The sequence below is a fragment of the Apium graveolens genome, chromosome 6 (assembly GCF_009905375.1).
Source record: "Apium graveolens cultivar Ventura chromosome 6, ASM990537v1, whole genome shotgun sequence".
Classification (NCBI taxonomy): Eukaryota; Viridiplantae; Streptophyta; class Magnoliopsida; order Apiales; family Apiaceae; genus Apium; species Apium graveolens.
Genome location: NC_133652.1, coordinates 161664327 through 161688207, shown reverse-complemented (window position 1 = coordinate 161688207; position 23881 = coordinate 161664327). Strand labels below are relative to the sequence as shown.

At 37.2% G+C, this 23881-nt stretch overlaps 2 protein-coding genes across 2 annotated transcripts; both read left to right on the top strand.

Annotated features, from left to right (window-relative positions):
- The first annotated feature begins 6624 nt into the window (after positions 1 to 6624).
- LOC141666468 (aspartyl protease family protein 2-like) lies at positions 6625 to 8301 on the top strand. The gene has a single exon (XM_074472502.1). It carries the CDS (start codon positions 6711 to 6713, stop codon positions 8127 to 8129), a length of 1419 nt encoding a protein of 472 aa, XP_074328603.1. The 5' UTR covers positions 6625 to 6710; the 3' UTR covers positions 8130 to 8301.
- A 1785-nt stretch (positions 8302 to 10086) lies between these two features.
- On the top strand, positions 10087 to 11602 carry LOC141668668 (uncharacterized). The gene is made up of 3 exons (XM_074475640.1): positions 10087 to 10301; positions 10382 to 10734; positions 10811 to 11602. The coding sequence occupies exon 3, from the start codon at positions 11042 to 11044 to the stop codon at positions 11489 to 11491; it is 450 nt and encodes a 149-aa protein (XP_074331741.1). The 5' UTR covers positions 10087 to 10301; positions 10382 to 10734; positions 10811 to 11041; the 3' UTR covers positions 11492 to 11602.
- Positions 11603 to 23881: the final 12279 nt, after the last annotated feature.

The window sequence follows — 23881 nt, the reverse complement described above, 5'->3', positions numbered from 1 at the left end:
ATTTGTACACGAAGATAGTGTATGATCAATAAAGGATCTACCCCTTCCAGTGAAGGAAGCGAATGTTCAAGGCTGATCCACTTATGCTAGTTCAGGAATCTCTCGCCAGAGTGAATGAAATTAGAAAGGAGTTTCTAATTTGCATAGAACTACGCATAGTAAATGGTAAACAAGTGATTGAATTAGATAGGCTTGACACGAGATCCATGCCTTGTATTTAATCGGGACATTGTAGGGTAGAAGGAGTTTATTGTACGGTAACTATTAACTGACAGGTTCTTGGTATTCTAAGCAGTGAATTCATATTATCCGGATAGTCGCGATATGTTGAGAAGCATCACTCACGATGTAGAATAAATGTGATTAATTAATTAATCATATTTAATAAATTAGAGAATTTATATAAATAATGATAAAATAGTTTTATTATTATTTATTTCTACTACCGGCTTAATATTGAACCTACAGGGTCACACCATAAAAAGAGAATGATTTTATGGTGGAGGAATTAATTAATAATGGCTAATAATTATTTATTTGTGAAATAAATAATTAATTGGCAAATTTAATAATTGATTAAATGAGATTTAATTGATTATAAATTAATTAAGAAAAGTTCTTAATATTATTAATTAAGGATTTAATTTTTAGAAATTAAATCAAGAGAGAGAATTATTTCTAAAGTGTTTAGAAAAAGGATTAATAATTAAAAGGTGTTTTAATTATTAATGAGAATAATAAATGGGATAATAATAATAATATTTATGGGAAAATTTCAGCTGAAAATTTTGCCTATAAATACACTATTATAGACCCTATTTTATTCTAACCCCAGAAACCCAAAAGTTTCAGAAAACTAAATTCTCTCCACCTCCTCCTCCTCCTAAAAGTCGTTTTCTTGGTGGATACCGGTGGAGTGCTTCACACTTGAGGAGCAACTGCTAAGGATCTCTGATCGTTGTCTCCGAATTATTTTAAAAGGTTAGATTCGATCCCTCGAATTTTTATTCACGATTTATATGCTTTTATTTGGATTTTGTATGTGTAAAAGTGTTTTGCCACGCCCCGCTGTGTTTAAAATCCAACAGTAAGTGTCGTACCTTGGCATCCTTAGCAATTGATGCTATATCTTCAGCAGTATAATCACTCTTCTCCTTTGGTACGGTCTTTGTTGCTTCACCTGCAACTGCAACAACGAGCTTGGTTGGTTTGTGAGGCCCTTCCTTGATTCTATCAAGGTATTCTGGATCTGTTGCTTCCAGGAACATGGCCATCCTTACCTTCCATATGGGATATTCAGATGATCTCAGTATGGGAACCCTGATAGTCTCATACCGACTTTGAATTTGTAGCTTTGGAGTTTCTTCAGTTTTGGTAGGCTTAGTTGGAGTTTCTGTGTCAGACATGATTGTGTTTGGATCTTTAACTGTATGTGTGTTAACAGATTGGCTCTGATACCACTTGTTAGGTCACACACACACTGTAGAAGGGGTGAATACAGTGTATAATATAATCAAATCGAACTTTAATATATTAAGTAACAGAAAACAAACTTTATTGAAACAATAAACTCTGTTACAGTATGGAACTGTTACCTCTCAGTGATGAACAAATATCACGAGAGCTTCTAGGGTTACAATGAATAAACTTCTCGAATATATGATAACACTTATAGTGTAAACCCTATGTCTGTGTTTATATACTACACAGTTACAAGATAATCGCTAATTGATATGGAATATAATTCTGCTTCCTAAAATATATCAATCAGATATCTTTTCTTCCAAGTATTCCATTCTTCACGGAATTCCTTCTTCATGCATATCTCTTCTTATGTTTATCTCGATCTTCTTTCCTTTAATCAACTACTGTCCTTCTCTGATCATCCTTCAGCACTTAAGTTCTGATATCTAACTTCTGATGATTATCTCCTGATAATATAAGTACTGATATCCTTAAGTCCTGACTTCCAGTATAAGTACTGATCAACAGTTAAGTACTGATTTGTCCTGTTAAGTAAGATCTGAAATCTAAACATAAATTATATTAGCCATGACATTATCAAATATATCTAACATAGATATCTTCACCAAACCACTATGTGAAGCTACTTTTACAAGACTGGTAAATGAACTTGGAATGGTTTCAGGTTCTTTCTCAAAATCTGCTTAGTCTTTGTTCTCATGCATCAGACTTTATGATCAGTGTTTACAGATTGTCTTATCTCTATGTAACATGTGCTTAAATTGTAATATATTAAACATTGATTGTTATCTGATGTGATTCTATATACTCTGATAGTGTTTTGAATGTTTTGTGACTATTCAATTCAATGAGGATTACGGTGCTAGATGCTGACCCAGTAGTCTTTAACATACTGGAAATCCCATGTTTGAATTAGTTGTTTATGTGGAAATTCATTAACACAAGCAAATTTTGATTTTGAGCTTAGTCAAATTTACTTTGTGTATCTTATTACTAAGTCACAAACTAGATTCTTGCTTCTTATCTGTCAAATTCTGATGTCAATAAATCTTAAGGATGAACTACATGCTTGATAAGCCTCACTTATCTGAAGAAAAGAAAAGAAAAGAAAACTGAAGTTAGGTACTCCTTTGAGATCTAAAGTAAATATGTGGAAGGGAAGACCCAAGTGCGTTGTTGTTATTAAGTAATATGCATTAGAAAAGCAAATAAATTTTTCTTGGTGACTTTTCACATTCTATGATTACTGGAGAAATACTCTGATAATAACATAAATTCTGATAGCAGTTGTGACTCACTTACACTGAGAAGCCACTGTAAAAAGGAATTACAAAAGATGCATAAAATGAGCACAAACAGTTGAGGGAGACTCTTGCATAAATTTATTCTATAGTAGACTTCATTATCAATGCCAGATTTTAAGCACTTTTCTTAGTTATGCCTTATTTCTAAGATGTACTGAAGTTTATCAGACTTTAATCTTTATCTGATATTTTGCTAATGCACACACTATCACTCCATATGAATGATAAAAATTACTGTGGTGATTAAGTTGTTTTAGATAAACAGTTAAGTGTTATATGCATAAGTTCTGAGGACAAGTTCTGATGGAAGTTCTGATGCTTAAACTCTGAAGAAACAAGTCAGTATTTGTATGAAGAATCACAGAAACAGAAATTCACTTTTTGAGTACAGAAGCCATGTTCTGATGACCGTTAAATTCTGATAATAGTCAAGTTCTGATATTAAATCCTGATGGAAACTCTGATGCTTACATGGCATTATTTATTTACTTGACTTATCTGTGGTAATACTGAACGGTCATATTTTATTAGAATATATTTAAGTGAGATAAAAACAGTCAGGATTTACTGAAATCAGGATTACAGAAGTCAGAGCTTAATATCAGAACTTAAGTCATCAGAAGATACATATCAGTACTTAAGTGCGGGAAGACTTTCAGTTAAGGAATGAGGCTGATTTACAGGAGAAGATCGAGACTAAAATAATTAAAGATATGCATGACAAGAGTTAGAGGACTAGAAGACTTGTAGAAGATATCTGATTGATATATTTTAGGAGACAGGATTATATTCCATATTAATTAGAATATATCTTGTAACTGTGTACTATATAAACACAGACTTAGGATTTACACTATATGTGTTATCATTATCGAGAAGATTATATATTGTAACCTAACATCTCTTAGTGATATTTGTTCATCACTGAGAGAGAACAACAGTTCATATTGTAATAGAGTTTATTGAATATACTTGATCTTTGTTACATACTTGTGTTGAAATCGATTTGATTGTATAAATACTGTATTCAACCCCCTTCTACTGTGTTGTGTGACCTAACAATATATATTTTTTGTACATGCTGATTTTAACTAAATACACGTAATTATTTATAAATTTTCATAAGTAAATTTAGACCACAGAAGTAGCCTACAAATGCATCGATTTTCCTGATTAATTCACATTTGCGGTATTATTTATGTTAGGAATTGAATAACACACGGGGGGGGGGAATGTGTTTTACTATTTTTTTGAGCTTTTCTTGAATGTTTATGGTTGAACAAAGTAAATTGATTCTTGTAGTGAAATGTGTTCATGCAGAATTTAAACTTGCAGAAAAATAAAGAACACAAATCTTCAAAACTCACTTAATTTTATATTAAAATTAAGACTGTTTTGCTACAAAATTTCTAGGCTCTTTGGTGATAAAGAGCTTAGCTTCTACTTGAGAGTGTTACAAGAAATCTGATCTAAATTGTTACTCCTGACTAACGGACCAGTGTTAAATTTATAACTTAGTTAACTGCTGGTTTACACAGTGGATAATAAAACATGCTATTAGCCTTTCTAAACTGTCACTTGTCATTTCTATTTATAGAAAAGCGGATCTTTCATTTCTGGCTTAGCATATCTTTAGTATCCCGTGTTCACTTTAATCTTCCTCTGTCAGTTAATCTTTGCCATTGATCTTGCACATTCTTCAAGCTGCTTTTTGTAGACTTGTCAATCCAGCTGTTGGATTGTTTGTTGATTATTTATCTTGGATATTCAACTAATCTGTAATTTTGTACTTTGAGATTGTACCTCAAGATCTCCGGTTTAGGTTTATAAAACACTTGACATCTCGATAAGTATATTGACTTATCGAGCTCTCCAGTATTCTATGTTTAGTTTGGCTTGTAGAGGTCTTCAGTTCTCTATAAGAGATTTTAGGCTTGTCGAGATCTCTAGTCTTCAGATCTTCACTTTAACTTATCGATAACTCTTAGTTCTCTAGTGGCTTCTTGACTTGTCGATATCTCAGAGTTCTTTAGTCAAATTCACCTTGTTGATATCACAGAGTTCTCTAGTAAATTTTGACTTATCGATATCTCTGAGTTCTCTAGTGGAACTTGACTTATCGATAACTCAGAGTTCTCTACTGAATGTAGACTTGTCGATAACTCTGAGTTCTCTAGTGAATGAATGACTTGTCGATATCTCCAATCTCCAGTTCTTCAATTTGGCTTGTCGATATCTTCCTGAGTTCTCTAGTAGCTATCATGACTTCTCGATAATCCATTCTGAAGTTCTCGAATGACTTCTCTATAACATTAAAGCTGTGACTTGTAGAGATCTTGACTTAGAGTATTTTTCTCCAAACAGATTTATTCAACTCCAAACTTCTTCAAAATTCTTCTGAGGCATGATCTTCTTGATTTTCTTCCAGATAGAATCCTTAGGCTTGATACTGTTTCAGGAAAAAGACTTCAGTCTGCTCCTTTACATTTTTACAAACTTTAAGTGTTACAAGTACAAAATACAAATTAAGATAGCAATATAACTTACTTAGGTTTGACCCCAAGTTTAACTGATTACCAAAAATAACAGTTCATTAATCTCCTCATGTCCATATGATTTACTTCATACTTTGATCAGAGACACTAATAATATTATTATCTCCGATGATATTTGACATCATCACTTATATATTACAATTTACCTTAATACAAGTAAAACTATAACTTATGCACAACTTTCATCCCGATTTAAACAAAATTATACTATTAATTTAGGATAAATAAAAAAATAAACTAAATCTATTTAGTTATATTAATGACAACATATTCAAATTTTTACCATAGCTGTTTTTTGTTATACATTGATTTTACCTAATACACATACTTATTTATAAATTTTTATAAGTAATTTTTAGAACATAGGCCTGACGCCTGAGTCGCTTTCACGTGAATCGATTTTCGTGATGAATTCATATTTGTGGTATTGTTTATACAAATGAAATTACGAGCTATGCACACTATTTTTTTGAATTTAAATAAAATTATACGATTGATCCTGCCAAAAATATAAAAATAAATTAAATATAGTAAGTTATATTAAAGACCAAATATTGAAATTTTTGTTGGTGGTACTTAATCACATGCATTTTAGTCATATTCTAAATTTATAATTATATTTAAAATAAAATAGTTCCGTTATTAATATTACAAAAATAATGGAATAATATTAATCCAGTGACAATTACTTTACAAATAATGGAATTTTCTAGTTTTTTACAAAAATAAAATGTTAGAAATTTAAAAATTTGTCCCAATTTTTATTTTCTAAATACATATATTAATCTAGTTGAATTTTCTATAAATAAAACGCATCTTATGCAAAGTTGCAAAATTCGAAAATTAGAGCTAAATTTGAGATATCAATTATTAACTTATTAATGAGCAGAAAATTTTCAAAATGAAAATCGGATATATATATATTATAGTTTCTGAAATCAATTTTATAAATTGAATCAGTGAGATAGTTTTCAAAAATGAAAAAAAAAATATTTTTTAAAAATTGAACGATTTTTAGAACAAGGATCCCCTCCACCGAGGAAATCTTTGAAGTTTGTTTGGAAACGCGGACACAAAATAATGGAGGAGATACCGGTATAAATTGACCTAGAAAACGAAATCAAAGTGTATACGTCTATACCCCGATTAAAGCAAAAAATGAAATAAATGTTGAAGTTTGTTAAACAGTTGGGGGCAGTAAATTAAATAATCTACTCCTGCTGATGCCACCCTCTTTCTACAAACAATTATTACAAATCCCATCCGTAACTTGCTCTTCTTCTTCCTCTCTTTTTCAAACCACCCCCCACTTCTCTTCTTTTGTTTATAACCCCCCCAAACCCAGTTCCTTTATTCATAACACACCATGGGTACCAAATCAAACGTCCCCATTCTCTTCGTCCTCTTCCTCTCTCTCCTCTCACTTTCTCTCTCCAAACCTCTCCACTACCATTCATTTGTCCCCACTTCTCTCTCCTCCACTCCCACCCTTTCTCCATCACTTGATGATTCTCTCTCCCTGGATGATGAAGATTTTGATGTTGATACAAACACTCTCTCTCTACAGTTACACCACCTTGACTCCCTCTCTAGAACTAATGCAACAACCCCTACAGAGCTCTTCTCTCTTCGTCTCCGACGGGACGCTTCTCGCGTTGAAACACTCTCTTCTCTAGTTGCCGGAAAATCCAACTTCACCGCCGGCGATTTCAGCAGCGCCGTCATTTCCGGACTCGCGTACGGGAGTGGCGAGTACTTCACGCGCCTTGGAGTGGGGACCCCACCTAAATACTCTTACATGGTTTTGGATACTGGAAGCGACGTCGTTTGGCTTCAGTGTAAGCCTTGTTTAAAATGTTACTCACAATCCGACCCGGTTTTTGATCCGGCCGAATCTTCCTCTTTTGTCGGGATCGCATGTGGGTCCCCTTTGTGTCGGAAACTCGATTCCCCAGGTTGTAGTAGAATGAAGAGATGTCTGTACCAAGTTCAATACGGTGATGGATCTTTTACTGTTGGTCGTTTTGCTACTGAAACGCTGTCGTTTCGAAAAAGTAAAGTTAGTAATATAGCTGTTGGTTGTGGTCAAGATAATGAAGGACTTTTTGTGGGGGCGGCCGGTTTATTAGGTTTGGGCCGGGGTGAGCTTTCATTTCCGAGTCAAGCCGGGCCGAAATTCGGTTTAAAATTTTCTTATTGTTTAACGGACCGGTCGGCTTCTGCTAAACCGTCTTCAATTGTGTTTGGCGAATCGGCTATTTCAAAAACCGCCGTCTTCACGCCGTTAAAAACAAACCGTAAATTCGACACATTCTATTACATCGATCTCGTCGGAATTAGCGTCGGCGGCGAGAGAGTTCGGTCAATTTTACCGTCTCTTTTCAAGACTGATATTTCCGGCAACGGCGGCGTAATTTTGGATTCGGGTACGTCGGTGACACGGTTGACCCGACCCGCTTACATAGCACTTCGTAACGCATTCCGTGCAGGTGCCACACATCTAAAGACGGCCCCGAATTATTCCCTGTTCGACACCTGTTTTGATCTTTCCGGAAAGTCGGAAGTTAAGGTTCCGACGTTGGTGATGCATTTTACCGGCGCTGACGTGTCATTCCCGGCGAGTAATTATCTAATTCCGGTGGATAGTAATGGAACGTTTTGTTTTGCATTTGCGGGTACAAATAACGGGTTATCTATAATTGGGAATATCCAACAACAGGGAATTCGGGTCGTATATGACTTGGCCGGGTCACGAATCGGGTTTGCCCCTCGTGGGTGTTCTTGATAAGATATGAATTTGCGTCTTGTTTGGAAAGGTGTAAATTTTTGTTTTAACGATGAAAGATGTCATTTGTAAGTTAATAAGATGCCAAACAAGGAAGATGTGAATGGTAAAAGGGAATGGGCTGGCAGTAAACTAGTGAAAAAATGACTATAAACCAAAGGCTTAACAATTATTCTGGTTTTCCCAAAAAAACGTTTCTCATTTTAATTTTTTATATTATTTATGATAAGCGATTAATTACTAATTTATATCTAATATATAAGATCCAATATAGTTATGAGATCTTATTGGATTCATATTTATGAGTACTTAATACAATGAAGTTGTTATATTTAATATTAATATAAAATTAAAGATATTAACAATTAAACCAATACAAACATAAAAAGTATTTAGGGATAGCGGGAATAGTAAAGATTAATATTTTATGACTGCCAAATGTTTTCTTTTTCTGGGATCCGTATCTCTCTATTGGTTTGACTGTTTCTTTACATTGGAATCTTTGTAACGGTAAGAGGTTTTAAAAGAATGCCAAACTTGACATGTGTTTTCTGAGATTTTTTTTTTCAACTTTAGGATTAAATGCTTGATAACTTATAATTGAATTGAGTATTTGTTATAATAAATTTTGGAATTGAGCAAGAATCAAATGTAAGGATTACAAGAGATAAAGAGTTAAACCCTTAAATTTTATCGTCGTATTTATTTGTATAACTTTTTTTTATGTGTGTAAAAAAAGGAAAAACGCAGATGCTATTATTGTAAACGTCAAAATTTATAACCGTGACACGGAGACGTTGACAAATTAGCTGGACAGGGAGTAGTTTGCGAATAGTAAGCCAGATTTGAGGGAGGGTGTAAATGTAATTGATGAAAATTTGATGTTAATGAGTTTTTTCAAGTAATACTTAAATTTAAATTTAAGATACATTTAAAAGTTTGATAGCGATGCGAAAACTCGGTAAAAGAGTGATGAAAGAACTCGATTGATATTTTTTTTTCTTGTTTTATGAGTTCCAGCTTGGATTCTCGATTTACCTGAACATACAAAGTAAATATTTATTTTAGATAAATGAGCGGATTTATTTGGAAAAACACATAAAATCAAAAGTGAGGTCCGTGTAAACTTGGGGAACACCTCGTAATTGCATGAATCGACTCGAGGACTGGGCACTTGGGCAGCCTTTACCATAGGAACAGAAGTTGGAGAAGATTTTGGTATTGATAAATCCTGTAGCTTTCGTCTAGTTTATTAAATTTTAAATATCCATTTGAGATTTGGATTTATTTTTTAAAAAAAATTGGTGTTATTGATAAAAAATTAAGATTATTATTTGTTGTATTTATTACTAAGATTCGGGAGCTCAAGACCTTTAATGGCTGCTCTCGTATTTCGTAGCTTAATTCTGCATTTACAAGATGCCTACGTATCTCTGTGAATTAAAGAATCAAGCCAAAAAACGTAGTTCTGATGTGTGGGGTGAGGTCCCTTATATAGATGTTGGGAGTCCTTGAATTGGACTTGGTATAGAAGACTTGGTGGGCAAGTCTCATAATTAGAATGGACTTTGGAGTCCTAGATAGTAGGAAACTGATTCCTTATCCTTTTAGGTCTCCTTGAGGCTAATCTGTAAGGATTTATATCCTTATCGGGACTCTTCTCAATAGCTGATTTTTCCCTTATTAATTAATTACGAAATTAATTAATAATCAGGGTTTTTGGGCCTTCTTTGTTTCATCAAGCCTGATCTGGTCCATCAGGCCTGATCAGCATGTTAACATTTCTGGTTTGAATGTCATACATCTTCTTATTGGGCTCAGCAGCCCATACCTTGTATAATTAATGCAATATTTAATTATACAATCAGGATTTATTTATCCCTATCATTTGCCCCCCAACTTTTGGGAAACATTGATTAGGTTTCGCAAAAGTTAAGTCTGTTCATTCCCTTGCAGGGTTTCATTTTTGCGTAAAGTGTGGAGATTGGGGAACCCTATTTCGGTCGTCTTTTGGGCTGGCCGTCGATGGGAGCCCAAATGATATAACTTTGTCTGAGGAGGAGGCTAGAGCTTTCAACCTCCTTACGCAAGATAATGGGACTTCCCATTCTTGGGACCTTATCCGGGAGACCGTCCTGGTAGAACGCGACCTCTCGCCCGTCCCTAAGAAAAGTAAGTTCCCTTCCTTACCTTCTTTTTATTTCCGTCATTTTCTATTCCGCTGATTTTTCAACTTACTTCGCTTGTTGTAGTGGCTGAGAAGATTGAGGAGGCTACCAAGCCTAAAGACCTGGAGACAACCAGGATGAAGAGGGCTGGAAAGGTCTTTAAAGACCCACGCCTTGGTGACCGCTTCCCTGAGTTCCTCCTTCAAGCAATGGAACCGGGCGAGGAAGGCCCCAGCCAGGTTTTGCGCACCAAGCAGAGGCCAGGGGCCTATTTTTAACCTGCTTGGGGGATCCGGGGCAAGGATTCAATCGTTGGCAGCACGGCGCTGTCCAAGGAATGGTCTAAGCACTCCATCTCCCCGGTGGACTATCAAGACTTTGTCCTTCAACAGGACTTAGAGGGGAATGAGCTTTTCGGAGCCCAGGCTTTAGCGACGGTACGTCCTTTTCCTATGCCCTTCATACTTGCCTTTTTACGTTTCTTTTCTCATACTTTTGCTGCTTCTCTTGCAGGCTAACGCCCATTTCCAAGGGGCGATTCACCAAGCTAAGGCTTGGAAGGTTGGCCTGGAGGATGCTAATAAGAAGTTGGAGGAGGCCAACTAGAGAATAGAGGCCCTTGAAGCTCAACTGGCCACTTCCACTTCTGACCTGGAAACGGCCCGGGCTGAAAATGTTATTCTGAAAGCTCAGAAGGATAAAGCCTTTGACGGCTGGATGGACACCTAGGAGTTCAAAGACTTGATGGTGGAGCACGATGCCCTCCTACACCCAGTTAGCTATAAAGAAGTCTGGGATGCTGCTGTGGAGGCCGTCCAAGATGAATTTCCAGAAATTCTCGAGCAGTCCTCCTTTCCTTGCCCTGTGCGAGTTCCAGAGCTTGGGGGTGTTACTGACAAGCTTGTTGATTTGATCAAAGACGGCCCTTCAGGGAGCCCAGGCCACAAGAGGAAAGAACTCGAGTCCAGCTCTGGGGAGGAGGAAGATTCTTCTGAAGAGGAGTTTGAGCCTGCCATTAAGAAGGTCGGGGTGGAAGAGCTTCCAAGAGCAGCGCCTCAGCAACCAACATCTCCCGCAGAGGGAACCTCTACAGGGACTTCGGATGGGACGACCGAGACGTCCGAAGGGATGACTGAGACATCCGAGGAGACTTCGGATAGTGGTTCCGAGGAATCCCAGCCTTCCAGGGCCTAAGTTTTTTTATGTATATCTTCTTTTTGAACTTTATTCATATCGGAACTTGTTACCCTTCGGGGTTATATTTCATATGCTGCTTTTCTTACTCGCCTTTCTTTCCAATACTTAATACGCGTTTAGGCATGAATTTTTGTTATACCCGCACAAGGTATTATCATAACTTAAACATCCAAAGGTTGAAATAATTTCAAACTCTTTAACATGAAGTCTGGTTTTTTAAAACCTTACATGGTATGGGTTCGACCCTTAACAATAATAACTCGATAATGTAAATTCTAATGGAATATAAAATCCTACATAAGCAAAGCTTCAAGGTGCTTTTAAACCTACTTGTCATACTGACAAGTGAGAATCGTACTTCAACTATCCTACACATAGTAAACCTTCAGGTTTTGCGCATGCCAAGTTCTCGGGACTTCAAAACCATCCATAGTCTCTAGCTTGTAGGTTCCTCTACCCTGAACACTCCTGACTCTGTACGGCCCTTCCCAATTCGGGGCAAGTTTCCCTTTTTGTCCTACACCAGATGCTTCTATCTTCCTCAAGACTAGATCGCCTTGTTTGAAAAACCTTTCTTTAACCCTTAGGTTGTAGTAGAATGAAGCATTTTTCTGATATTCTACTATCTTTGCATGTGCCTTATCTCGCACTTCATCGATTAAATCCAGGGCTAACCTCTGCCATTCTTCATTTTCTTCTGCATTGAAAGCCTGAATCCTTGGAGAGGAATGTGATATCTCCACTGGAACTACTGCTTCTGCCCCATATGCCAACATGAAGGGAGTTGCTCCTGTCGTGACTCTACAGGTAGTCCTGTAGGCCCATAATATTGGAAGTATTTCATCCACCAAATTATTTCTTGACTTCTCGATCCTCTTCTTTAGTCCATCTAGGATTATCCGATTCGCTACCTCCGCTTGCCCATTGGCTTGCGGATGGGCCACAGAGGTGAACCGTAACTCAATTTCATTTTCTTCACAATATTTCTTGAATTCCTCATTATTGAATTGTGCTCCATTGTCAGTGACGAGGATACGGGGAATTTCATATCGGCACATAATGTTTTCCCACAGGAATTGTGCAACTTGCTTAGTTGTGATCTTGGCCAAGGGTTTGGCTTTGATCCACTTGGTGAAATAATCAATGGCTACAATCAGAAACTTCCTTTGTGCTGTGGCCATGGGAAAAGGCCCCAAAATATCCATTCCCCATATAGTAAAAGGAATGGGCGAGTTGATAGAGGTCAGCATCTCGGGGGGTTGTCTAACAACAGGTGCATGCTTCTGACAGCAGTCACATTTCTTCACGTATTCTTTGGCATCAGCCATCATATCTGGCCAATAAAAGCCTAAACGAGTTATCTTATGAGCCAAGGCCCTGCCCCCCAAGTGTTGTCCACAAATACCTTCATGCACTTCTTCAAGAGCCAAGCGTGCCTCATCGGGCCTGAGACACCTCAAGTAGGGAACCACGAAAGATCTTTTGTAAAGAATCCCATCTATCAAAAAGTACCTTAGTGCTCGAACAGTTAACTTCCGTGCCTCAGTTGCATCACTTGGTAACCAACCGGTTTGAATGTGAGCCTTGATAGGATCAATCCATGACGTCCCCAGGCCTATGAGAGCCACAAGCTTAACATCTATGCTTCGTGTCTTCAAAACACGGAAGTACACACTTCCTGAACTTTCTTCAATCTCAGATGAAGCAAACTTTGATAGCGCATCTGCCTTAGCATTTTCTTCCCTTGGAATGTGTTCAACATGGCATTCATTAAACTGGGTCATCACAGCCCTTACTAGGCGGACATACTTAGCCATCGTATCATCCCTTGCCTCAAATTCTCCCTTTACCTGGGATATGATCAGCTTCGAGTCTCCACGGACCTTTAAGTTTTTGACTCTAAGTGTCCCAGCTAGACCAAGGCCAGCTATCAGGGCTTCATACTCTGCCTCATTGTTTGTGGTTGGGAAGTCTAGCTTCATAGCATACTCAATTAAGAACCCATCAGGGCTTTGCAAAACCAACCCTGCTCCACTGGAATTTTTTTTTGATGCTCCATCAAAATAGAGAACCCAATATTCTTTCTCCATATCATCCTTCTCTCTGTCCCCATTATCGACTCCCTTGTCTTGAGGTATGGTATCTTCCTGCCCCCCGACTTCTTGGTTGGGTATGGTACATTCCACCACGAAGTCAGCTAGTGTCTGGGCTTTTATGGCCGTACGTGGCTTATACTTGAGATCGATCTCTCCCAACTCTATTGCCCACTTAATCAATCTCCCACTTGCCTTGGGACTATGAATGATATTTCTTAGTGGCTGATTCGTTAGCACCTCAATTTGATGAGCCTGAAAGTAAGGACGCAGTTTTCTCGAAGCCATTACCGAGGCTAGAGCAAATTTCTCAATAGTTAAATAATTTAATTCAGCACCATGCAGAATTTTGCTGACATAATACACGGGTTTCTGGACTTTTAGCTCCTCCTGAACCAACACCGCGCTCAAGGCGCTCTCTGAAACAACCAAGTACAAGAATAAAACTTCACTCAGAACTGGCTTGGCCAACAACGGGGCCTGGGCTATATACTTCTTTAACTCTTCAAATGCCTTCTGGTTTTCCTCACTCCATACAAAGTCTTTGATACTCTTTAGTGACTTGAAGAATGACAAACACTTGTCTCCCGACTTGGAGATGAATCGTCCTAGCACAGCAACCCTTCCTGTGAGCTTCTGAACATCCTTGACAGTTTTTGGTGGTTCCATGTCCAGGATCGCCTTTATTTTATCAGGGTTAGCCTTAATTCTCCTCTTTGAGACCATCAATCCCAAGAATTTTCCAGATCCTACTCCGAAAGCACACTTCGTAGGATTCAACATCATCTTGTGGTACCTCAGGACCTCAAAAGCTTCCCTCAAATGGGTTATATGATCAGTCTTTACTAGACTCTTGACTAACATGTCATCAACATAGACTTCCATAGTCTTACCAATAAGATGCTTAAAAATTTTATTCACCAACCTTTGATAGGTGGCTCCTACATTCTTGAGACCAAACGCCATAACAAGATAACAATAAACACCAAAGTCAGTGATAAATGATACCTTTGGAATGTCATCCTTATGCATTTTGATCTGGTTGTATCCGCTAAATCCATCCATGAAACTCAGCATCTCATGTCCAGCAGTGGCATCAATCAAAGTATCAATTCTTGGCAGCGGAAAACAGTCTTTGGGGCATGCATCATTCAGATCAGTGAAGTCTATACACATCCTCCACTTTCCATTAGCCTTCTTCACCATTACAGGGTTTGCTAACCACTCCGGAAATTGAATCTCCTCAATGAAACCAGCCTCTAAGAGTTTTTCTACTTCCTGATTTATAGCCTCTTGTCTTTCTGGGGCAAAATTTCTTTTCTTTTGTTTTACTATCTTCCGGCTTGGATCCACGTTTAACCTGTGAGTAATAAATTTTGGGTCTATGCCTGGCATATCAGCTGCCGACCATGCAAACACATCACTATTTTCTTGCAAAAATTTCACCAACTGCCCTCTAAGGGGCTCCTCTAATGTGGCTCCAATGAAAGTCATCCTCTCAGGATTTTCGGGGTCTAAAGGAACGGAAACCAAGTCTTCTGCTGGCCTTCCTCTATTCTCATCATTTTCTTGGACATCCATATCTTCAATAGGAAGAACCTGCCCCCCGACTCCATCTGCTCTCAAAGAGGCCACATAACAGCTTCTAGCCATTTTTTGATCTCCTCTCTCTTCTCCAATCCCGTTTCGGGTGAGAAACTTCATGACTGAATGGTAGGAAAAGGGGACTGCCTTGAAGGCATGTATCTCTGTTCTCCCCATGATAGCATTATAAGTTGAACTAGCCTTTACCACCACAAAATCCAGCATCTGCGTTGCTTGCCTTGGTTCCGTACCTATGGTGGTTGGCAATTTGATTATCCCTTCCACAGGACATTCTACTCCAGCAAATCCATATATCGACATGTCGGTTGGTGTCAACTGGGAGTCGTTATACCACATCCTTAGAAAGGTGTCGTGGAGCAAGATATCCACAGAAGCACCATTATCCACAAGGACCCTCTTAACCGGGCTATTTCCTATTATCGGTGTTATGACCAGCGGGTCGTCATGAGGGAACTTCACACCCTCTAGGTCGGAATCATCAAAAGCCAATGTTACTTCTGTCCTGGCCCTCTTCGGGGCTTCTCCAATAATATGCATAACCTCCCTAGTATATGCCTTTCTGGAATTTTTGGACAATCCAACAGCAGTTGGACCTCCAAAGATCGTGTTTATCACAGGTCCTCGAGGGCGTCGCGGTCCTCCAAAAATTGCATTTATAACCGGCCCTCTAGGTTGGGGATTCCGCCCCTGATCGTCTTGGTCCCTCCTACGATCTTCAAAGTTCTTCCTTCCATTATTATTTCTGTCCCCTCCATCTCCAGTATACTTATTTAATCTTCCTTTTCGAATCAAAAACTCAATTTCGTCTTTCAACTGCCTACACTCATCGGTGTCATGGCCAACATCCTTGTGAAACCTGCAATACTTGCTCTTATCTAGCTTGGCGGGATCAGCTTTCAAGGGCTTAGGCCAGCGAATATCTCTATCTTTCTCAATCTCCATCAAAATCTGACTTCTAAGAGCAGTCAGCTTAGCGTATTCAGTGAACTTTTGCCCAGGTCCCCCCTTCTTGGGGGTTGAATCAGGGTTTTGTTCGGTTCTAGGATATTTGTCCTTTGCAATATATTCTAAATCAGTTTTCCGCTTCTTGCCTCCAGTGGGCTCATTACTTACTACGGTCTTCCTCATACTTTCTTCAACCTTGATATACTTCCCTACCCTCTCTTGGAGCTGCAACATGCTTTCAGGGGGACGTTTGGCCAAGGACATCTTGAAAAACTCGTCCCTAGTTCCTTGTTGCAGTGCTATCATAGCTACCTTATCATCAAGGTCCGGGACTTTTAAAGCATCCTTTGTGAAACGATTCAGGTAATCTCTCAAGGATTCCTTAGCTCCCTGCACAAGACTCATAAGAGATGCTGAACTTTTCTCATGGACTCTTCCACTGATGAATTGCTTAATAAAAGCCTGACTTAATTCTCTGAACGATCCAATAGAGTTTGGGGGCAAGCGACTGTACCATCTTTGAGCCATACCCGACAGGGTTTAAGGGAAGGCCCGACACTTTATAGCATCATTCACGGGTTGCAGTAGCAGTGCATTAGAGAATGTCCTAACATGATTAGCGGGGTCTCCCATGCCATCATAGGCTTTGATAGCGGGCATCTTGAATTTCCTTGAGATATGGGCATTCATTATCTCTTCTGTGAAGGGTGGAGTTGGATCATCAGGATCTCCAAGGGGAAGGAGATTGCTTGGATCAGTTCTTGGGACGACAGCCCTTCTTCGTACCGGACCATCCAGGTCTATGACAGGAGGAGGATTTCTCCCCCTAGGAGGTATCTGGGGTCTGGTGGCCTGGTGAGCCTCCAAATCACGCCTCAGCCTTTGGATCTCAGCCTCATGAGCCCTGATCCTTTCCTGCACTTCTTGGGGATTCGCCCCTGGGGTGCTTTGAGGGCGTTGCCTTCCATCAGCCATTGGCTCTTTGTCAGGACGCCTCCTTCTCGGGGCCACTTCATCATCCGAAGATTTGGAGTCTCTCTCAGTGTAAGGACCAGAAAATTCCCGATCCTCGGGGATAGGAGCCAAACCTCGTATATAGGGGGGCGACTGCCCTCGTGCTTCACTTCGCCCAGCATATCCACTTCCTCCAACCTCAGGGTGAAGGGGCATCCCATAAGGGGGTTAGTAGTAACAATAGTTAAATATTCATACCCGACGGGTCGAGAATTCACAGGTACATGTACTTGTTGAACTTGAGGATTCATACCTCGAATAGTCGGGGGAGTTGTCCCTTGTGGCTGAGGTTGAGTTGCCCCTATCTGGGCTTCCCCTTGAGTAGATGCATAAGTTGAAAGGGGAGGAATCTCCACGGTTGACGAAATCACCTGGGTTGTCCCTGATGGTGTTCCTTCCTCTAGAGCTCTAATTGTTCTCCGTGTTCTCGCCATGGTTGTTGTTGTGCTTTCCCACAGACGGCGCCAAATGTTATGGATAAAAAACTAAGGTTATTATTTGCTGTATTTATTACTAAGATTCGGGAGCTCAAGGCCTTTAATGGCTGCTCTCGTGTTTCGTAGCTTAATTCTGCCTTTACGAGATGCCTACGTATCTTTGTGAATTAGAGAATCAAGCCAAAAAACGTTGTTCTGATGTGTGGGGTGAGGTCCCTTATATAGATGTTGGGAGTCCTTGAATTGGACTTGGTATAGGAGACTTGGTGGGCAAGTCTCATAATTAGAATGGACTTTGAAGTCCTAGATAGTAGGAAACTGATTCCTTATCCTTTTAGGCCCCCTTGAGGCTAATCTGTAAGGATTTATATCCTTATCGGGACTCTTCTCAATAGCTGATTTTTCCCTTATTAATTAATTACGAAATTAATTAATAATCAGGGTTTTTGGGCCTTCTTTGTTTCATCAGGCCTGATCTGGTCCATCAGGCCTGATCAGCATGTTAACCTTTCTGGTCTGAATGTCATACATCTTCTTATTGGGCCCAGCAGCCCATACCTTGTATAATTAATGCAATATTTAATTATACAATCAGGATTTATTTATCCCTATCAATTGGGCTATCTAGTTTCAGTTTTAAGATCTTTAATTTATAATTTTATAATTTAATGAATTGTTACAAATTATTAAAGTTTCGTTTGTCTGCCGCAAATTATTGAGGTATTTTCAAAATTAAGTTTTTTTAATATATTTTTTTGGAAAATTATGTTTTTTAATTTTTTTTCTATGAGATAAAGTACGATTTTTGAATTCTTTTTCCAAATAGCACGGTTATGCAATTTTTTTTCCTGGCTGGCAACCTTGAATGCAAAAATAATTTCAAAATTTTGTTAACATTTTAAAACAAAATTTAATTGGATCGAATTCGAAACTCGGATTATATCGCCCCAAACATATGTATTGAAGGTTGAAGCTGATTTTTTTTGGGCGGTGACCCTAAATATCATTTTGAGGTGAAAATTAGTTCAAAATATCAATTCTAAGAATTATGGCCTTAAATGTCACTTCAATATAGTATATCGTGTATCGTTTATGTAAAAAGTCCAAAATGCTACATCGTGTAGCGTTTTGGCACTTTTTTTTCTAATGTGCAAAACGTTAGATAATGTAGGGTTTTGGATCCAAACGTTACATTATATAGTGTTTTGTCACCAAAACACCTATTTTATCTAACGTTTTATACATATTATTTTTTAAAGAAAAATATTTTTAAACTCAAATAAAATTGTTAATACGTAAAATATTAAAAAAAATATTTAAATTGTTTCTAAATCCCAAAAGGGATTGATAAACCCTAAAATGTTAAAAATTATTAAATTAAATTACACTTTTAAATTTAAAATTATTTAATTTAATAAAATAAACAAAACATTACATATGGTAGCGTTTTGAGTTGTTTTCTAAACTATACATGATATAACGTGGTGAATTGATAATTTTGAATAGTTTTCCAAACGCGACATGATGTAATGTGGTGAATTGACAAACTCGGTCATAATTTTCAGAAGTGATCTTTTGGACCATTTTATACCCCAACATGATATTTTGATCTATTTCTCATTTTTTTGACTAATTATACTTTTTTTTATCGTAACTAACCCGCAGCCGTTACCCTTTGAGTGCGCAATCGGTAAACCTTACGGGCTCAATCTGACTCAAGAGACATAATCATAAATTCTCCTCCCATGAGATTCGAACCTTTGACCAAGAGGATAGTTTTCCTCTTTTTAATCAACTGAGCCAACTTTTACGGGCCTAGTTATACTTTTGATTATACTTTTATATATTATGTATTTGTTTTAAGAAATCTCGGAAAAAGTGAAAATAGAACCCATATAAAAAACTATCCATTAATCACTAAAGTTATCATATGTGGCCGTATTCAATCTGACCTTAATGATCAACATGCTTAAGAAAACCAAGAATATCCACCCTAATTTCCACAGGTAAATTCACGAGAAAGAATGAAATAGAAATCTTTCAACAGATTATGAACATAGAAAAGAAAAGATTTGCACCGATTTTTTATATTAATTTATTTTTCGTATTGAGCATGATTACGGGTGCCAAATTTTTGATATTAATTAATTTTTCGTATTCACGATAAAGGTGTAACTAAATAATCCATCATTATAAATGTAAACTGAAAGTAAGAAAATTAAAATAGGCTACGAAGACTTCTAGAGTTCCATGTACTGATGTAGATTTCCTTAGACATGTGAAGGGAGGTGAGATGGGCACTTTAACTTGGTCCCCATGCATGTAGTTGGAACTTAGAGCGTGCATCACGGACGGTGCGGGTGAAATAATGGGACACTGCTATGAATTATGAGGATTATAGCGGTGGAATTATAGAGCAAAAGGGTAACATGTTTCATCAACTTAAACTTTTCTATATCAATAATATTTAATTATTTGTGCCCCTCCCCCTCCTTTAATATCTACGTATTTAATGAAAAGAGTTATTTAAGATTTTATTAATTAATATTTTATATAAATTTACATATAAATTAGATTTTATGTGATTATTTTTTTTGTTATAATAATTATATGTTACTATTTATGTACTTGTAAGATTTTTTTTCCAACTCTAATTTAATATAATATTTTATAAATATAAACTTGTATTATTATTAACTTTTATTATTTAATAATATACTTACCATTTTTCTTAGTCTTACGGGCACAAATTTTTAATATTGCACAAGGCACAAAAAATCTCAAACACGGCTCTCATTCCGCGCTGAATACAATTGATGTCCATATCCTTTGGTTTAGGTCGCTCATGTACCTTGATTTTTAATTGTTCCAATCGAGTGGAACACTTTTGTAACACCCCCAAATTCGGGATCGGGGATCCGGGTTACGAGTTCCAATTCCATTAATAAGACTTAATCTTAATAAACAAACAACTACTGTGTACTGTGACCCCACAACACACACCACAAGTTATAGTGTCAGAGATGAATACCAAAATATGATACAAGTGATTTTATTCCACAATTATAAGTCATTACACCTCAAAAGAGACTCTGAATAAATTTACATATTCTTTGCCATTATTACAATTCATAAATATACATAAGGTTGGTACATCGAGGGTTGAAAGCCTAGCCTATTTGTAGCTCCTACCTCGGCCATAGCGGTATTAACGTCTGCAGGAAGCTGCAGAACATTTTCAATCTGTTCGCGAATTGGGAACTTGGTCCCGTTCATCTTGCCTGTCTTTTATTGTGTGATGAAGAAGTGAAGCAAGAGTGAGCATTACAGCTCGCAAGATATGTTAGGTCCATAATTAATTGTAGAGGGGGGTGAATACAGTTTATGCAATCAATTCGACAAAACTTCAATAGAATCAACAAAGTTTATATTAACAGATAAAAACTGATTACAAACGCACTTTCTCAAAAGGATGAACAAATATTCTTGAGAGCTGCTAGGTTATGCGAATCATATAACAATGTTCGCAATGCTTTTATCATGAACATAATCTGTGCTTTATATAGAGCATAACTACACAATCAATAAGGAATCATGTTCTAACACAATAAGGAAACTTATCCATGTATGATTGCTTCTAAGATAAAGTCATTCACCGCCTTGAATGCTAGCTTTCCTTTTCCTCCTCGAATATCTACTGAAGTGACAAATCCTGATGACATCATTTGCTGATCATCAAGTATTGATATAAGTACCGATGACTCACTCTTCAGTAAAATACTGATATAAGTCATGATATGAACTTCTGATAGTTTCTTGTCTAGATATCATCAATTATATCTAGCAATCTCCCCCAACTTGTGCATTATAATAATATGTACAAGTTCCAATTGATGATGTCAAAACTATCTAAATGCAGAAATCAAGTAAACATATTCATTCTTATTTTAGTGAATCAGACTTTACTCTTCATTCTGAAATCTAACACAGTCTGGAAAATCATCTGGAAACTTCCTCAACAGATTTTCTTCCATTACATCCAAATACCATTGCATGCTCTGTTTATATTCTTTCAGTTCATCTGTTGATTCATCGTTCTGATAGATGGCGTCCCTGAGATTATGTAACTTTGAATTTTCAAGTGATAGATCATCCAGTTTCAGAAATCCAATTTTCTTTCCATCAGGATTAAAGGTTAAAACTTTAGTCCCTAAACTCATTTCTATCATGGCTCCTCCAATAGGCATATCAACACCATATTCAGTTTGATCAATGTACTTTGGAATGTAGTTTGATTTGTAAGACATTCCTCTCTTCTTTAACTGTATCAGATTCTTTATGAATGCAGACCATCTGGAAGTTACAGAATTAGTTACCTTGAGAATTGTAACAATAAGTTCCAATTCCTGCCATGGTTTGTCTCTTAACTGTTCTTGAGTCAACCTTAAGTTTCTCCCAGACTCCAGAAAATAAATTATTTTCTCATGAACAAGATAAATAACAATTTGCACTGAAATGATCTTCTTTAAATCTTCAAGAATCACATTGTCTCCAATTTCTGTCAAATTAGCATGCTTTCTTAACATCAAAGCATCTTCAACAAATGGATCAACATTTAATCTTCCAAGACCACTTGTGATTCTAGGTCTTCTAGAGTGAGAACTTCCACTGTAAATCTTCTTTAATATTCTAGAACCAGAGTAGATGCTTTCAAATGAGTCAGCATATCAGGATTTAGAATTCTTTGTTCAGCTGTTTCCAAATGTTTAATAACATTGGTTCTGTAAATAGGATACGAATCATCTTTCCATTTAGCATTCCAGATAGCATCAGAATAATCATGCATCTTCTTGACATCTAACTCCTTTAACTTCTGTTGCCTCACATGAGTAGGCATATCTTCAGGGAAGAAAATATCATCCCCAGGATCTGTAAGAGCATTAGAAAAATTATCATCTTCACCATCATTAAATTCTCCCTCTGCAACCGGATTTTGCACTATTTACTGAACTTCAATACTAGCTTCAACATCTAAGATAAAATTAGAAATAGGTTCAATATGTGATCCAGCAGCTTCAGAAGCTTCAAAGCTATCAACACTTAACTCTATATCTTCAAGAATTGTAGATAACTGAACCGGAGCTTCTAAATCTACGTTCAGAACCCCAGTTCCTGTCGAGTGCTGTGGTGATCCTATAATGGATGAAACTTTATGGATAGACTGTTGTGCTACTACATCTTTAGCAACAACAGGGAGTATTTTAGGTGGTGGAATAGTAGAGTGAATGGACTATTTTTTAGAAAAAACATGGATTGCTATATGTGGTGGAATAGTGGATTGAATGGACTGCAAGAAAGTATCAGTACTTAGACCTGTAGGGAGATTAACAACACCTGGTACACTAGAGTCTATCAAAGTGTCAACAGACTGTTGTTCAACAGCTGTTTCATGTGTACTTTGTGCACCTGTAAACATATAACAAGTAACACTTAATCTCTCTATTCTTTAAATTAGTCTCACTACTCCTCACACCATACAGCTCATGACTTTTAATAGTCAGAGTTTCCCCACAAGGATTACTAAATCCTATCTCTCATCTACCTCTCCTTTTTCCAAGAAGGATCCTACCTCTCTTTAATTCTGTTTTTCTCTAAATCTCTTCTCACATCTCACATAAAAGTTCAGATAATTTGTCCTACAGAAATAAGAGGTGGCTAAAGAAGGGTGATCTGTGGTTATACAACTAGAGGTAGTCCTTAAATAATATATATAAATAATCATACCAGAAGGATTTATAACGTGCATAATAAATGATAAAAATACCAAATCAGATTTAAAATAAATGCTGATAAAGTAAAAACAGTATTTATACCTTGTGAATCCGAAGTCACAATCGGACTCACAGTTAACACTGTGGTTATGACAGTTGTTGTTTACCAATCATGGGAACCTCTATTTGAATTGGAGAGGATTTGATCAGGTTATTGTCATGTACCATGATCTCAAATCTTGTTCTTCTTACAAAGAACCGACACTTGAATGTGTTATTGAAAGCTTTCACAGGGTCTTCAGTAAAAACTGATGAAACCCCTGTGTTTTTGTTGGTGTCATAAAGATCTACCTCAACATGTAGTCTCTTACCAACTAAATGTTATTTTTGAGTGGTGAACATAATTTCAAGAACTATGTCACTTGATTTTGGCAATATTTGAGAAATGGATTCAAGTGTTCAGTTGTAAGAAGAAATTTAAGATATAAGATATGTGATTTTGAGATTGAGTGTGTACAACTT

Excerpts from the sequence above, each read along its gene's own strand:
- LOC141666468 (XM_074472502.1), top strand. The coding sequence starts at position 6,711 with ATGGGTACCAAATCAAACGTCCCCATTCTCTTCGTCCTCTTCCTCTCT.
- LOC141668668 (XM_074475640.1), top strand. The coding sequence starts at position 11,042 with ATGGTGGAGCACGATGCCCTCCTACACCCAGTTAGCTATAAAGAAGTC.